Below are 16674 nucleotides of genomic sequence, written 5' to 3'. Positions count from 1 at the left end.
GAAATCACTAATAACTAAGCATGACACATGATGTCTGTTTGCTAGTTGATACATTCATACTAGAGTTCAAGAATATCTAATGCAAAAATAACTTTCCCGTGAGTCAGGTGAAGGCAGAAGCAGAAAGACTGTTAAGTCTGGAGCCAACCTTGAGTTCACACAGTGAAGCTGATCAAGCTGATCAAGATTACAGCCAAATAGATCAAGGCTATGTCTCAACAGCAATGTCTGAAGAAAGCTGCCCATAGTACAAGATTTTCTTAGTATGTCTAAGAAAATGATAAAACCCTAGCACTGTAAACAAAAACTGAAAGACTTGACTACCATGATGAAATATTCAGATCTGTGAGGTCACCTCAAATAGGGGCTTCTTCCTGCACTAGCCAAAATGCCTACCACATTTTGTCATGCTCATGGGCTTTAACTATAAGCTGTCTTCATCTTGCCAGAAAGTATCATATGATATGACTAGCATGTGGCTAATCATGACTAACAGATGCATATTAATTAGGTTTTGTGTCTGGTGAAGACCATCTATTTTCCAGACATTGCTTCCAGCTGTATCCTTCCATAGACAGAGAAAACTTGCTTTTTTGTACCCACTTTGGAGTTGCCTCTCCTATAGAGCAAGAAGCACGTAGATCTGACTACAGCCTGCCATATGTGAATATCAACCTGCTGGCTCTGCAGTATCAACACCTTTATGAAAATCAGATGATTTTGGCTTTGTGGATCTACTTCCAGACATTTTAGTCAATGAACCTGTGTGTCCTTCTACATTTCTGTGTTGTTTTTGTTATTATGTATGTGTAGTATAACCTGAATTTAAAATTGGTTATCATTATGTATTTTTTAAAAAAGAAATGCATTATGACTTCACAGGAGAAAAATTATAAAGAATTAACTGAAGACTCTCAAAATTTGTTGAAAAAATAGTAACAGCCGCAATGACCTGTAAATAATACTTTATAATTTTCAGAGCCCTTAAAATTCTCTCCTATAAATCTTGTTACTGTTTTATGCAGCAGACATATCAGGTGGGCAAGGTGTCTATTGCAGGCAAAAAAAGTGCACACTTATTTGGTTAACAACTCTTCAAGTTGTAACAGATCATATTCCCTTCTCTAGAACTTAGACCTCATTTGTAAACCATAGCCATTTAATAAGATCCTCAGAAACAGTTCATACTTTTTCAAATTATGAGAATGATCTTAATAAACTATACTCGATAAAATATCAATTACTATGGTTAGGCAGGAAAGTTCATTATCAAAACTCTGTTTTAGTCTCACTGTGTCTCTGCTTAGTTTCTGTTTCAATGTTTCATTGGTGAGAGTGGGGTGTTGAAATCTCCCACTATTATTGTGTGAGGTTCAATGTGTGTTTTGAGATTTAGAAGTTTCTTTTATGAATGTGGGTGCCTTTGCATTTGGGACCTAGATGTTTAGAACTGAGACATTCTCTTGATGGCTTTGTTCCTTTGATGTATATGAAGTCTACTTAAGCTATTCATATTACTTATGGAAACAACCACATGTAAGATGTAAGTTTAACCCTGAGACAGAGCAGCTTCTTGTGACAGTAAGAGATTTTGTTGTTGTTGACGTTGTTGTTTCTGTATGTGGAGATGTTAATTTGATAGCACAATATTAATTACATCTGCACCAAGGCAGGTTTAGGCATCCAAATCTCCCCTATCCTGCTGCCTAACTCCACAGCTGCTTTTAAATATGTGTGAACAAATCACAGAGCATATAGAAATTGTTCATTAAAACCAAGAGAGAAAATGCCAGTACTTAAACATGCTTTTGCTCATATTTCTACAAATTGTTTTCTTATCTCTCAATGATCAGGTGATTGCTAGACATAGATCTTCCTACTTAAAAGAACATTTTTTTATTTCACTTAATATTTACTAATTATCTGCTACATAGCATGAAGTCAGATAGTAACAGGAATACAGAGATACCTGACCTATGCAGATAATGTTTCAGTAAAGAACAAACTCTCTGCTAGAAACAGAGGAGGGAGTCACTCAAAGCACTTAGTGAATTAAAACTAAAGCAACCTGAGGAATACCGAATGGCTGAGAAGCACCTGAAAAAATGTTCAACATCCTTAATCATCAGGAAAATGCAAATCAAAACTCCACAGCTACTTTTAAATATGTGTGAACAAATCACAGAGCATATAGATTCCCTGAGATTCCACCTCACGGCAGCCAGAATGGCTAAGATCAAAAATTTAGGTGATAGCAGATGCTAGCGAGGATGTGGAGAAAGAGGAACACTCCTCCATTGTTGGTGGGATTGCAAGCTTGTACAACCACTCTGGAAATCACTCTGGCAGTTCCTCAGAAAATTGGACATAGTACTACAGGAGGATCCCACAATACCTCTCCTGGGCATATATCCAGAAGATGTCCCAACTGGCAAGAAGGACACATGCTCCACTATGTTCATAGCAGCCTTATTTATAATAGCCAGAAGCTGGAAAGAACCCAGATGCCCCTCAACAGAGGAATGGATACAGAAAATGTGGTACATTTACACAATGGAGTACTACTCAGCTATTAAAAAGAATGAATTTATGAAATTCCTAGGCAAATGGATGGACCTGAAGGGCATCATCCTGAGTGAGGTAACCCAATCACAAAGGAACTCACACAATATGTATTCAATGATAAGTGGATATTAGCCCAGAAATTTAGAATACCCAAGATATAAGATACAATTTGCTAAACGCATGAAACTCAAAAAGAATGAAGACCAAAGTGTGGACACTTTGCCCCTTCTTAGAATTGGGAATAAAACACCCATGGAAGGAGTTACAGAGACAAAGTTTGAAGCTGAGACGAAAAGATGGACCATCTAGAGACTTGACATATCCGGGGATCCATCACATAATCAGCTTCCAAACGCTGACACCATTGCATACACTAGCAAGATTTTGCTAAAAGGACCCAGATATGGCTGTCTCTTGTGAGACTATGCAGGGGCCTGGCAAACACAGAAGTGGATGCTCACAGTCAGCTATTGGATGGAACACAGGGCCCCCAATGGAGGAGCTAGGGAAAGTACTCAAGGAGCTGAAGGGATCTGCATTCCTATAGGTGGAACAAAATATGAACTAACCAATACCTTCCCCCTGCCCCCAGAGCTCCTGCCTCTAGCTGCATATGAATCAGAAGATGGCCTAGTCAGCCATCAGTGGAAAAGGAGGCCCATTGGTCGTGCAAACTTTATATGCCTCAGTACAGGGGAAAGCCAGAGCCAAGAAGTGGAAGTGGGTGGGTAGGGGAGTGGGTGGGGGAGCGTGTGAGGGACTTTTGGGATAGCATTGGAAATGTAAATGAAATAAATACCCAATAAAAAATATGAAAAAAAACTAAAGTAAGGAGTATGATAACTGTTCAAGGATAAGACATCTTATTGTCCCCATGTTAAAAGTCAGGTGGGCCTTTAAAAAATGAGTCTCCCAAGGAGTTGGACCAACTAAGAAATGCCATTCTTTCTTCTACTTTAATATAATTCTAAATGTTTTCCAGTTTCAATGTCTTAGATACAGTGAGACACTGAGACTGTTTCTTGAACATCTAGATGCCACATACACACCTTTTTTAACCTTTTAATGGTCACTTGTAAGTCTCCTACTTCTGTTTCATACTGACGTCTGAGGTCAGTGAGAGCCTCCTCAGCTTTGCGCTTTTCCTAGAAGGAAAATAAAAGACATCATGTGAGTATTTCTGCTCTTAAAAGTCCTTCAAACCCACATCAACATGAAGCACTTTTGGTCAAGCTAAACTGACCACAATGTTCCTAAACAAGAACAGTGAGACAAGATAGCAGAAGAATGCCAGGAAGTCTTGGTGTACACCAGTGCGGGACTTGAAACCTATAAAACTAGTGGAAATGTAGAAGATGAAGATTCACACATCATCCTCAAGTTCAGGTCTAAGACTGTAATTCTGTGCTAAGACAACAACATACCAATAAATCAGTTAACCATTACTATCAAAAAATATAGCACATCTATGGGCTCCACTGACTGCCTACACACTGTGTTGTCTCAGGTCTCAGGAAGTCACAACTGGTATACTTGTCCTATCTTATTTTTATACAAATAAATCTTTGTTAATTATAATAAATAGTCAAGCCAGTATACATGTGTTTACTGTTGACCAGTAGAGTATTTCCTATTCTAATCTTATAGCTGTTTGACTTTTAGCATTAGTTTGGAACTCCCTTGGTTATTCCTATAGAGTCAACAAAAACATCAAAAAGTCGAGGTATCTGGGCTGGCAAGATGGCACAGCAGTTGAGAACATCAGCTCTTCCTAAAAAGGACCCGAATTTGGTTCCATCATCACAACAATCTCAATCTCCAGTTTTAGGGAATCTGATGTTCTCTTCTGGCTACTATGGACACCAGGAGATAATTAGAATCCCCTTGTTGCTTCAGACATTCAGCATATTGATACAGACTCAAAAAACAAAGAGTCAACAATATGACACATTCTGAAACTGTGTTATATATATGAACAGAGTTCTCAAAAAGATACTATGTAAGAAATAATTTCAAAATGTTCACCATCCTTAGTGATCCAGAAAATGCAATGCAGAACAACTTTGAGATTTCATCAAACCCCAGAAATGGGTAAAATAAACAAAACAACCAAACAACAACAAATGCTAGAGAAGATATAAGTAAAGAGAGCCCTCGTTCATTGTTGTTGGGATTGCAAACTGGTGCAGCCCCTATGGAAATCAGTACAGAGAACTCACAAACAGAAAAAATAATTCTACCACATACTCTGTATCACTATACCAATCCTTGACATATGGCTAATATTTTTATTCCTAATGTTGGTAGTTTATCAGCCCCACAGATTATGTGCATTGATGGTCTATTCACAATAGGTAGGAAAAGTAAATTACCCGAATGTCCCTGACTTGAGGAATGGATAAGAAAAATATGGTTCATATGCGTGATTCAATATGATTTAGTTGAAACAAAAAAAAATGAAATCTGCAGTAGATGAACATAGAAAAGGCTATATTGAGTGAGGTAACCAAGACTCAGAAAGACAAATGTATGTGCTCTCTCTCATCTACAGTTCCAAGATCCAAATTGTCAGATGTGAGTATATAGCCTGAAGTAATCACAGAAATGAGGAAAGTAAAAATGTATCTACAAGTAGACGTTGTCCCTAGAGAGGGAAATAGCAGTGAACAAGTGACATACAAGAGAAAATAGAAGAAAAACTCAAAAAATAGTGGTCTTTCAAATTGGAGGAAAAAAAGGAAGTCAATACAGTAGTGAAGAAAGGGGGAAAACAACACTAAGAGGTTTTCAGAAACACAAGGAATCATTCTTTATTTACAAAACAGCATATATAATGACTATATGTGTATATATATTCATAATGCATATAAAATTTAAAATTTTACTATGTCACTTGGGCTGACAATACTCTCCACAAGAGCTATAGATGAACAAAATCCCCAACACTAGGAATAAAAAACTCTCTTTCAAGCCAAGGAAGTTAAAGAGTCTCCAAAAACAATATAGGCTATTGTGTTGCACTTATTTAAGTATTATTTGAGTACCTACAGCTGAAGAAAGATACTGTGGACTTTACAGACATGACTTGAATACAAAAATCTCTTTGCTGGAGAATAACTTTTCTATTACCAGAAAGTGCTGTCATGAAAGGGAAGCACCTAAAAGTCCTATTTACCTGTGACTTTATACAACAATGACCAGCAGGACATGAGATCTCTAAGAGTGCAATTGTGGCACAGGCATGTTGGTATGGTAACGAACCATTGTCTAATTGTACTCAAGGGCCACCACTCAACACAAAGGAAATCATGTTCTATACTGGAGACTTATCCAACTACCCAAACTACCTAGTGAGGCCATGGTCTTTAGGGGAGAAGCTACTACTACCACTTTACTAACCCAGCATGATTCATAAATGCATTCTAAATACTCATGATAAAAAGTGTAGCTAATGCCCCCTCAAAGAACAGCTCAAGAACAATATAATATAGAAAACCACAACTGATCAAAATACAAAGAAAAGTTGATTGTAGGGTACCCAGTCACAATGGATGTAGGCATAGTACAACTCAAGTATGTAAGGCACAGGGAACATCATGCAAGAGAGAGATGAAATATTGAAAAAGCCAGAAAACTATTAGATCTGTTAAAACCATGTCTCTTGGAAAGACAAGAGAAACTAACACCAATAAGGGTGCTAAATTAAGAGGGGGAAATTTCATGAGTTTCTACTTCTAAATAAAAATTACGATGGAATGATGAGAGGAGAGAGTAAGTCTTTCCCAGGGACTAGCTCTTTAACTGTTTAAAAGCAAGTGGGTAGGCCAGAAATCATATACACACAAGCAACACTAAGCAGACTGGGCATGTTGTACTTATGCACAGAGTTGTGCATGTATTTATTCACATGCATGTTCCAATAACAAAGAAAAAGAGGCCATGAATTTGAGAGAAAATGAGGGCTGAGGACATAGTAGGAGTTTGACAGAGAAAAAAAATAAGAGATGAATGATATCATTTCATTTTAAACTTTTTTGTAAAAAGTAATAAAAAATATTGATGTTTAATGCAAAAATCTCAGAAAACATCGAAATACATTAAGAAAAAAGCAACACAGTATTCAATAATAAATATTAATAATTGCTTTTCTACTATCTCTTTTATTTTATGAATAAAAATAACATCATTGACCAAAAGCAAAGACCAAAATATAAAAATAAAAATCTCCCACCTGTCAATAACCAGGTCCTAAATGCTAGCTAGTCATCTTACCTGATGACTTGTGATGTCTTTATAAAAGAAAAATAATGCCTAACTCCTATGACTCCTAGGCCTTGCACCAAATGATTAATCCCAGCAGAGATAAATGCTGCTATAAAATTCTACCTAACTGGACAGTGAGCGCTTACCTCCTATGTACTTAAATATGACCCCAGAAAAAACAGACGATTCTGGTCTGACAAATTCTTTTACACTTCATCTTTGGCAGGTTATCCCAACACAATAAAAATTACTCTCTCTCTAGCTCTCTCCAATGAGCTATAATTATATGCACAAATATAATTCACTAAAATTAATTCAACATAAGATGGAATATATCATAGTAAGACAAGAAAACATTATCTACAATAGAAGCAAAATTTTCATTGCTCATAGATTGTTATCATTAACCAAGAAACCTTGCTGGAATCCATCAGAAGTTACTCAGTGTGTGTTTGCGTATGTATGTGTGTGTGTGTGCATATATATATGTGTGTGTGTGTACATATATATGTGTGTGTGTGTACATATATATGTGTGTGTGTATACTAATATACCAATATTTTATATTTTCACAGCTTTACTAGTAACAATCAGAAATAAATTTCAAAATGTTTTTAATGTCATCAAAATAGAACAATTAAGAAAAATCATGTGTAGTATCTACATACTGCAGACTATCAAACACTTCTGAGAAAGTAGATATAGAGAATGGTTCATATAGAGAGTACTCAGTACTGTTACAATGTCACTGTACTATCCTAATCTACAGATAACTGGGAAGACAAAGCCTCTGCAGGATTCTGTTTTAGATTTGCTTTTAAACATCAATATAAGTTGATTTTGTAAAAATTAAATAAATAAATAGCTGGGCGGTGGTGGTGTATGCCTTTAATCCCAGAACTTGGGAGGCAGAGGCAGGTGGATTTCTGAGTTTGAGGCCAGGCTGGTCTACAAAGTGAGTTCCAGGACAGCCAGGGTTATACAGAGAAACCCTGTCTCAAAAAAGAAAAATAAAATTAAATAAATAAAACTGGCAAATCAACTCTGTAAAGGAAAGAAAGGAAGGACTGAAACCTCTAGACTTCAAGATTCATCACAGTGAACCAACAGCTTTAAACAGAGGGAAACACTGACCCAGGCTCCGAGCAGAGTCAGGGTATAGCAAACTTGCACAAACACAGCAAGCTGGCTTGGGCAGAACACAAGTATTGTGCAGCACAAAATGAACAAACAAATACTGTTTTCAACAAAAAGTATTAGAATAATTAGATACAAACACACGAAAAAACAATGATCAGATATTGTACCATATACAAAGTGAGTTGAAAGTGTACAGTTTTACCAAGCACACACATGTATGCACACACACACATATGCACACACTTACCATATTCTTATATCTTATATAAGTATAGTTTACTAAACACAAATTGTAAGTTACTAAAGGTGTTACAGCGCAAAAGATATGCATTTCGTGTACAAAAAAGAAGTCATGGGGAAAAGAGATTTCCTTGGATAGAGAACTAGATGCAGAAATTGATGCAAACTGGAGACTCAATTTTGCAGAATATAGGGAAGTAGAAGAGTCTAGGTAAAATTACCAAGGCAGCTGGGCAGTGATGTCTCAAACCTTTAGTCCAGAGTTCACTCTGAGTTCAAGGCCAGCCTGGACTACAGAGTGAGTTACAGGACAGCCAGTGCTACACAAAAAAGTGAAAAATAATAAATAGATAGATAGATAGATAGATAGATAGATAGATAGATAGATAGATAATCACCAAGGTAAAGAAACAGTTGAAATAAAATCAGACTCACAAGCAGTGAAGCAATGCCACTGGGACAGAGGTATACAGGATGAAGAGTCCAGGAGGCAGAAGGATGCCATGGTGACTGGAGGAAGCTAGGGGAAGTCTCCAATGAGCCAGTAGGTGTAAATATCCAGAGAAAACATGATTAAAGGTGTGAGGTTGGTGCTCGAAAGACCTGGCAAGCATAGTTCTTCCCAGTGCCAAAATGTTCATCTGGCAGGAAAGTCCTTGACTGGCATGCTAAAGTCTCAGGGTTTATGTGGATAGAAACTGACTGGCCACAAGTAAAATGCAAGAAAGAAGCTATACATCATATAAGTTTTTTTTTTTTTTTTTTTTTTACTTCTAGAATGAAGCCAGGAAAATACAAAGATGTTATCATTAGTAAAGCACGAAATTGTTAGAGATAGAGGCCATGTGATTATCTACATTACCAGGAATTGGTTTGGGAGGCACTGGGAGCAAGGAGAGTTGTTCATACTATATGTGACTATGAGAACTGTTTGATCCATGAATAGAAGTACAGATTCAACAGTGGAAGAAAGTTTTAAAGGAAGGCTAAGAATGAATTTATTATTCCTAAACACAATTGGACTGTGTGTTAATGTAAAATTTGAAGATAATCAATCACAAATGGAGATAATCAAATATACTGTATGATATTCTCAAAGAATTAATGAATATATTTTTATTAAAAGAGAGAGAACAATTAAAGATACCCAAAGGGATCTGAGTATGTGGTAAAGACAAAGAAGGTAAATTATCTGAAAGGAGTCGAGGAAAGAAGGTAAATTATCTGAAAGGAGTCGAGGATAGAAGAGAAAAAAAGCATAACAGCCGTGGTCGTGCCTATCACAGACAACACTTCTCAGTACTTTATATATGTCAGGATGATTATCTCTCTTTGAGGCTGGTGGGTGGCAGGACTGTTCTGTAAATTTGACTGACAGGAGATTACTTTACCATCGCCACATGGCCTTGGGAAGGGTGAACTCAGGATGTAGACATAAGTGTGTCAGACGCCAGCGCTCAGGTCTGCACTCTTATTACCTCTCAGCATCAAAATAAAATTTAAGTCCTAATATGACTTACTCAGAGAAATATCTATTTTTTCTACCTTCAGCAAACATCAACTTCCCAAATATATTTTATACTGAAAAACACGCCCTTCTAGAGAAACCACTAAAGACAGCATAAAGCTTTCAACTTAAGAGTTCCTCCAACATTAAACATGACAGGCCAATATAAAAATAGATCTTCTGCCACCTCACCAAAGCCAACTCACAATCTGCCTGCCAGTCCTCTGCTCCATGACATTCTTTTCAATGAGGCTTCTGCCTTCCCATGAAAGCTGACTCCTTTCCAACTCACTTGAACCTCATGCCATGCCTCACGTGGAGCATCTTTCACTTACTTGGATAACATCTTTGTACCTCTTTAATTCATGAGCACAAAACACTTCTGATTATAAAAAAAAAAAATCTATTTCCTGCTCAAACATGCAGAGTGTTGATTTTTTTACATAGAGTAATAACTAGTGACACCCGCTGTCCCAACACGTTAGCACCAAGAAAAGCACCTATAGCTCCACAAGAAAAGGTACTCTCGGAAAATCTGCCAAATGAATGAATGACCAATCCACAAACTCACATCTTTCCGGGACTCATTTTCCACAGCTTGAATCCTCTGATCCATTTCCTCTTCCAGCTCACTTAGCTGAATGGCTGCCTTGTCCTGGGCTCTGAAATTCAAAAAATGCATTGTACACTTGGATTAAACTGTGAAGGGAAATTCAAAACTCATCTACATCAGGTTTCACTTTACAGACATATTATATATGGTATTTCCCAATCCATCTATATAATATACTAAGCTTGCCAGTGTGACTACTTGGGTGTAAAATGACATTAAACAACTAAAAGAAATTAAATATTGGGTTGAAAGAAACAGTAACTTATGTCAGAAAGATTCTGGGAGACTGTCAGAAAATCTGAAAATACTGCTACAATTGAGTGACAAACCTACACAAAGGAAAGAACTTTAAGGCAATAGACAATTAGATCTAATGTCATATTACTATTATATATTCTTCACAGTTGTAGACTAAAGTACAAGGAACACTCTCAAGAATGGTTTCTAAGCACTGCTTTCAACCTATTATCAACATCCTTCTGTATTTTATCGATGAGTTAATTTTTAAGAGCTTTTATCTAGAAGGTATAAATTACCAGAGAGAAGAAATAAAGTGTGGCTTTGGGGGGGTCTGCCCCATTCACCAAATACACACACACACACACACACACACACACACACACAAGCCTGCATGTATAGGTATATGCATATGTACATAAGCATGCATGAACATCTGCAGAATGAGACAAGTGTTCAGGCCCAGTCAAAGAGTGTGTGTGTGTGAGCAAGCACCTATGTGTTTGTGTGTCTCTGTATGTGCCTAACTTCTCCCTTTCTTCCTTTTCTTTTCTCTCTGGCTCACAAAGAGTTAAAGGAACTCCAAGCCTCTCCTCTGTCCAGAGAGGGGCCCCTGAGCCAGAGGAAAAAAAGAGTTCAAGTAATTGAGCCTTGTTTTCTTTTTTTTCATTTTTTTTAGAATTAATTTTTTTATTAGGTATTTTCCTCATTTACATTTCCAATGCTATCCAAAAAGTCCCCAATACAGCCCCCCCCATTCCCCTACCCACTCACTCCCACTTTTTGGCCCTGGCATTCCCCTGTACTGGGGCATATAAAGTTTGCAAGTCCAATGGGCCTCTCTTTCCAGTGATGGCCGACTAGGCCATCTTTTGATACATATGCAGCTAGAGTCAAGAACTCTGGGGTACTGGTTAGTTCATCATGTTGTTCCACCTATAGGGTTGCAAATCCCTTTAGCTCCTTGGGTACTTTCTCTAGCTCCTCCATTGGGGGCCCTGTGATCCATCCAATAGCTGACTTTGAACATCCACTTCTGTGTTTGCTAGGCCCCGGCATTGTCTCACAAGAGACAGCTATATCTGGGTCCTTTCAGCAAAATCTTGCTAGTGTATGCAATGGTGTCAGCGTTTGGAAGCTGATTATGGGATGGATCCCTGGATATGGCAGTCTCTAGATGGTCCATCCTTTCGTCACAGCTCCAAACTTTGTCCCTGTAACTCCTTCCATGGGTGTTCTGTTCCCAATTCTAAGGAGGGGCATAGTGTCCACACTTCAGTCTTCATTCTTCTTGAGTTTCATGTGTTTAGCAAACTGTATCTTATATCTTGGGTATCCTAAGTTTTGAAGAACATTTATCTAGAAGGTATAAATTACCAGAGAGAAGAAATAAAGTGTGGCTTTGGGGGGTCTGCCCCATTCACCAAATACACACACACACACACACACATACACACACACACACACACACACACACACACACACACAAGCCTGCATGTATAGGTATATGCATATGTACATAAGCATGCATGAACATCTGCAGAATGAGACAAGTGTTCAGGCCCAGTCAAAGTGTGTATGTGTGGGGTGGGGGGCAAGCACCTATGTGTTTGTGTGTCTCTGTATGTGCCTAACTTCTCCCTTTCTTCCTTTTCTTTTCTCTCTGGCTCACAAAGAGTTAATGAACTCCAAGCCTGTCCTCTGTCCAGAGAGGGGCCCTTGTGCTAGAGGGAAAAAAAGAGTTCAAGTAATTAAGCCTTATTTTCTTAACCCCCTCCTGCTGTCAGCAAGAATCAAATCACCAGAAGCCAGCAGCTTTTGAGAATTGCCAGAAGTAAGAAGTTTTGGGCTATGTAATCACCAACAGAAGAATTGCCCAGGGTAAAACAGAGTTGGCCCTGATCACCAACTCCATATCCCCACTTCACTGCCTTCCTCAGTGAACTGGGTGTCAGGAAAAGCCCCTTAGCATCTGTTTTTGTCAAGTAGCTGGATAGAAACAAACATTCTGAATTTTTCAGGATGGACTCAGCAGTTCTGAGGAGTTGACCTCATAGGATGGCAATCATCTACTAACAGACTGCTGTTTAACCTTGCAATTACTACCTGACAAAACTTACCCCGTATGGAATATTTTACAGTGTTCTAGATTCCTAAAGTTCATGAGGTCCACTTGCATCATAATATGATTGTGCCATTCCGACCCTTTGCCACCCAGGTCATGGAACAAGTTAAAGTGTCCTTAGGAAGGAAGTGGTTTGATACCTCTTCACTGCAATGGCCAGGTTTTCCATCTCTGTGCTCTGGAGCTTGATCTCACGGAGAAAGTTCCTTATCACACGTTCATACGGTTGGAGTAGCCTTGGCTCCACAAGGGTGATGTTCTGGTACAGGGTACTAACTTGTTCTTTCCTGCCCAAAATATGAAAATTAAATGGTATCAGTTTAAAACTACAACAGAAAATGTATAAGAAAGAGAAAGAGAACTAAAAAAGAAGCAAGAAAGGTATAAAAATCCATAGACTGGCCTAGAATGAAGAGAACAGAGAAGGCAGAGAGCCTGTTGTATTTCCCGTGTTGGGAGATAGCTACCTGGAACGCCAGTGGAAGGGCAGTGGAAACAACTTAGAATGAAAGGTCTTCATTGTATTTGTTAAAAATTGAGTTGTAAAGAACTTCAGAGAAAGGTAAAGTAATTAACAAACTGTGTTTCTCCAATCCCTAACTATATATGTATTAATCCTTGAATTTTGAAGAATAAATATACCTATTATTTTGTGGTCAGTGCAAATAACTCAGACGAATTCACTTCTGTGGAAACATTCATATACCTTTTTTCCTCTAGGGTTTCAAACTCTAAATGTTTGGAGTTTTCTCACACCAATTAATTTTTCTACTTTCCAGGCACTATTTAGATGTTCAACATTGTCATTCAGTTAATAACTACTGAAAGTTGGCACAAACTCCCAGGCTAAGAGCTCTGATCCACGCTGCTGCTCCACTTCCTTTGCCAGGCACCAGTTCAAATGAGGCCTCTTTCTAACTAAACAGCTATACATCAGAGAATCCCAGGAAATACCCAAGGGTTTGATAGTTTCCTAAAGAGGCTCATGGAATTCAGGAAAAAAATTTACTCACTTTTCACAGCTTACCATGAAGACTAGCAAAATGGGCACACAGAGGTAACATGAGTAACCACAGAGTTTTCAAGCCACGTCTATTCCAATTATTCTGCTTACACTTTGATGTATTTACCAACCCAGAAGTTTCCCAAGCTCACTCTTAGAGACATAGGTCAAACTCAGTTCCAGCCCTTCTCTCTTCCCAAAGGTCAGGGATGATACTCCAAGTTCCAGCCCTCTCATAATGTTTTACATTTGTTTTTTGTCTTGTTTGCTTTGCTTTGTTACAATCAGTTTCCATTCTGAAGCAACTTATAGCCTAACGGTGTCATCTGTTTCATTACATGATAGAAGATACAGGCTAGTTGTGTTCCAGCCACCGAAATCAGCAGCTAATGCCCTACATGTAACTGGGCATGGTTTTATTTTTGAGTAACAAACTCTTTATAGAAACACACATTGTGCTGGCTAGTTTATATCAATTTGACGCATGCTACAGTCACTGGGGAGGAAAGGGAACCTCAGTTGAGGAAATTTCTCAGTAGAATGAGGTTATAGATGGGACTGCAGAGCAGTTTTTGGATTGATGTGGATTGAGCTAACCCTGGTGCAGGTGGTCCTGGGTTCTACAAGAAAGCAGGCTGCACAAACCATGGGAGTAAACCAGTAAGACCCCCCCCCCTAATGCCTCTGCATCCGCTCCTGCCTCCAGATTCCAGCCTGCCTTCAGTTCTTGACCTCACTGCTTTTGATGAACTGTTATATGGAATGATGAGTGAAATACACCCTTTCTTCCCCAAGTTGTCTTTAGTCATGGTATTTTATCACAGCAATAGTAACCCCAGCTGAAGCACATACTCTGTGATTTCATACTCACTAGATTGACTATAAGCACCAACATTTTCCTCAATAGATAGGCTGTATACTATCTACTTTGACATAGTACATCAGAGAAAATGCAGTCTATCCTTCCTTCTTTCTCCACTAGAGAACTAGGAGTATTGTAATTTGATATGAACTGTGACTGACAGCACATGATAATTACAGGTTTTTTTTTTAAGCAAATAATATATATACTAACTAAAAGACACAGCAGGTATTTGAAAAATATTTTATTCCTTAGATGTGAAATAACTTATCACAACACCAGCATGAAAGAAACATTACCAGTTTTCATCAGGGTTAAAAATGCTAGGGATAGCCTGTACTCACAAAAGACTAAATCCTTTCATGCACACTGTGTTACTGAAAAAAGCAGCAACAGAACTTGGTTATTTCTTCTATTTGGTGCTGTGACAAGATTTTATAGTTAATCCCTGAACAATGCAAACTATCTCTCGTCTCCTGACCCTGATATGGAGAGATTACTCTTGATGTACATGCATCACACTGGAAACGCACCTGGGCAGAACAAGAAAATGAGAAGCTCACAAGCTTGCACGGAGATTGACAGTACCTACGGATAACAATTTGATGACCACAGATCATTCAAATAGCCTGAACACAAAACTCATGTTATCTTCTTAATCCACTTTGCCCCGAATCTGTTAAGGGTGTGTTTTTTTGGTATTTGTTTTAGATGTATTATTTTATGTGCATGAGTGGTTAACTCCCATGTTTATCTGTGTATCCCACACATGTCTGAAGTCCACAGAGGTCAGAAGAAAAACCTGGGAAGCTAATGCAGGAAGATTATGAGTCTAATCAAGACCATTCTAGCTAAATTGTAGCAAATTGTTGTTGTTTAATTAAAAGGAAGAAAAAGAAGAGCAAAGACTGAAGGTTGAAGGGGGTGAAGGACAGGAGGGAAGGCAGGAAGGGCAGGTGGGTCAGGTTACAGACTCTCTGGATAGTGCTGAGAAGGTGTTTCAGTAACCTTGCAGTTCTCAGAGTTCCCCCCTCCCTCTGGCAGGTGCAGACCATCTGCTCCTAAACCCAAGACAAACTAGAATTATTACTTTATCAGTGTCTTGTGACTTTTACATGCAGGCTAGGTTACAGGATATGGAACTTAACCATCTCCCCAACTTGCCCTTGAAATCCTTTGAGAGCAAGAAATCTTTTGTTCCTTGGATCTGAAGGTACGCCTTTCCTTTTGGGATCCCATTGTGCTGTAACTCTCCTTGTCTTTCAACTCTGAGGAAAATTGAAGGCTGTGTCCCTTCTTGACCCCATCAGCACTATCCCTGCGAGCTGTGTCTTACAATAAAATTCTTATCTGGACCTGAATGCTTGTCCTCACACTACAGGCTGTGATGCTGTAATTCCTCTAATAAAGCTTATCTGCAGGGTAATTCATTTCAACTTCCTGTCTACAAAGCCACCATTATCTGCAATAGGCAGGAAAACAGCAAGGTAGAAAGGCAAGCAGGAAGAATTACAATAAGAGTTCTTTGTTTAAAATAAAAATAAAAAAATTTTAAAAAGGTTCTCTGCTACTGTTCCCATATTCTGCTACTGTCCCCACCCTCTACTACTGTCCTAGCACAGCCAAAGAATTGTGGTAATAGCAGCAATCCTGGCTCTCTACTGGTGTCAGAAGGGAAGCCAAACTTCATGGTCTCTGATGAATGGTGTCCCGGGAAGCATGCCTTCAATAAAAAAGGCTTTAGCTATGGTAGGGAAGTCCACACTCCTCAGATCCCAGATCAATTGCTGCACAACTTGAATGCATCATCTATTGGAAGGTTCACGACAAGCACAGAATGTATTTCTATTAACTTATTTTGCAAATCAGGCAGACCTAAAAGTCTGTTATAAGATAAATCATAACCCTAATGCCCCCAAATTCATGAGTTGACACCCTCCCACTAGGACCTCAGGCTCTAGCTCAGTGGGTCTCAACCTTGCTAAGGTTGCAACCCTTTAATACAGTTCTTCATGTTGTAGTGACCCCCAACCATAAAATTATTTTTGTTTCTATTATATAACTATACTTTTGCCTCTGTCATGAATTGTAATGTAAATATGTGTGTTTTCGGATGGTC

General features: G+C 38.5%; 1 protein-coding gene across 2 annotated transcripts in view; it reads right to left on the bottom strand.

Annotated features, from left to right (window-relative positions):
• Nucleotides 1-16674, bottom strand: part of Rasef (RAS and EF-hand domain containing) — an 80552-nt gene that overhangs the window by 47292 nt on the left and 16586 nt on the right. For both annotated transcript variants that reach the window (XM_021160795.3, XM_021160794.3), the window contains exons 2-4: nucleotides 12831-12977; nucleotides 10287-10377; nucleotides 3615-3710 (exon numbers count right to left, since the gene is read on the bottom strand). In XM_021160795.3, coding sequence (XP_021016454.1) covers nucleotides 3615-3710; nucleotides 10287-10377; nucleotides 12831-12977 — 334 coding nt within the window. The remainder of the gene's footprint in view (nucleotides 1-3614; nucleotides 3711-10286; nucleotides 10378-12830; nucleotides 12978-16674) is intronic.

The sequence above is a fragment of the Mus caroli genome, unplaced genomic scaffold (assembly GCF_978045245.1).
Source record: "Mus caroli unplaced genomic scaffold, Mus_caroli_1 scaffold_6, whole genome shotgun sequence".
Lineage (NCBI taxonomy): Eukaryota > Metazoa > Chordata > Mammalia > Rodentia > Muridae > Mus > Mus caroli.
This window is presented reverse-complemented; position numbering and strand designations above follow the sequence as displayed.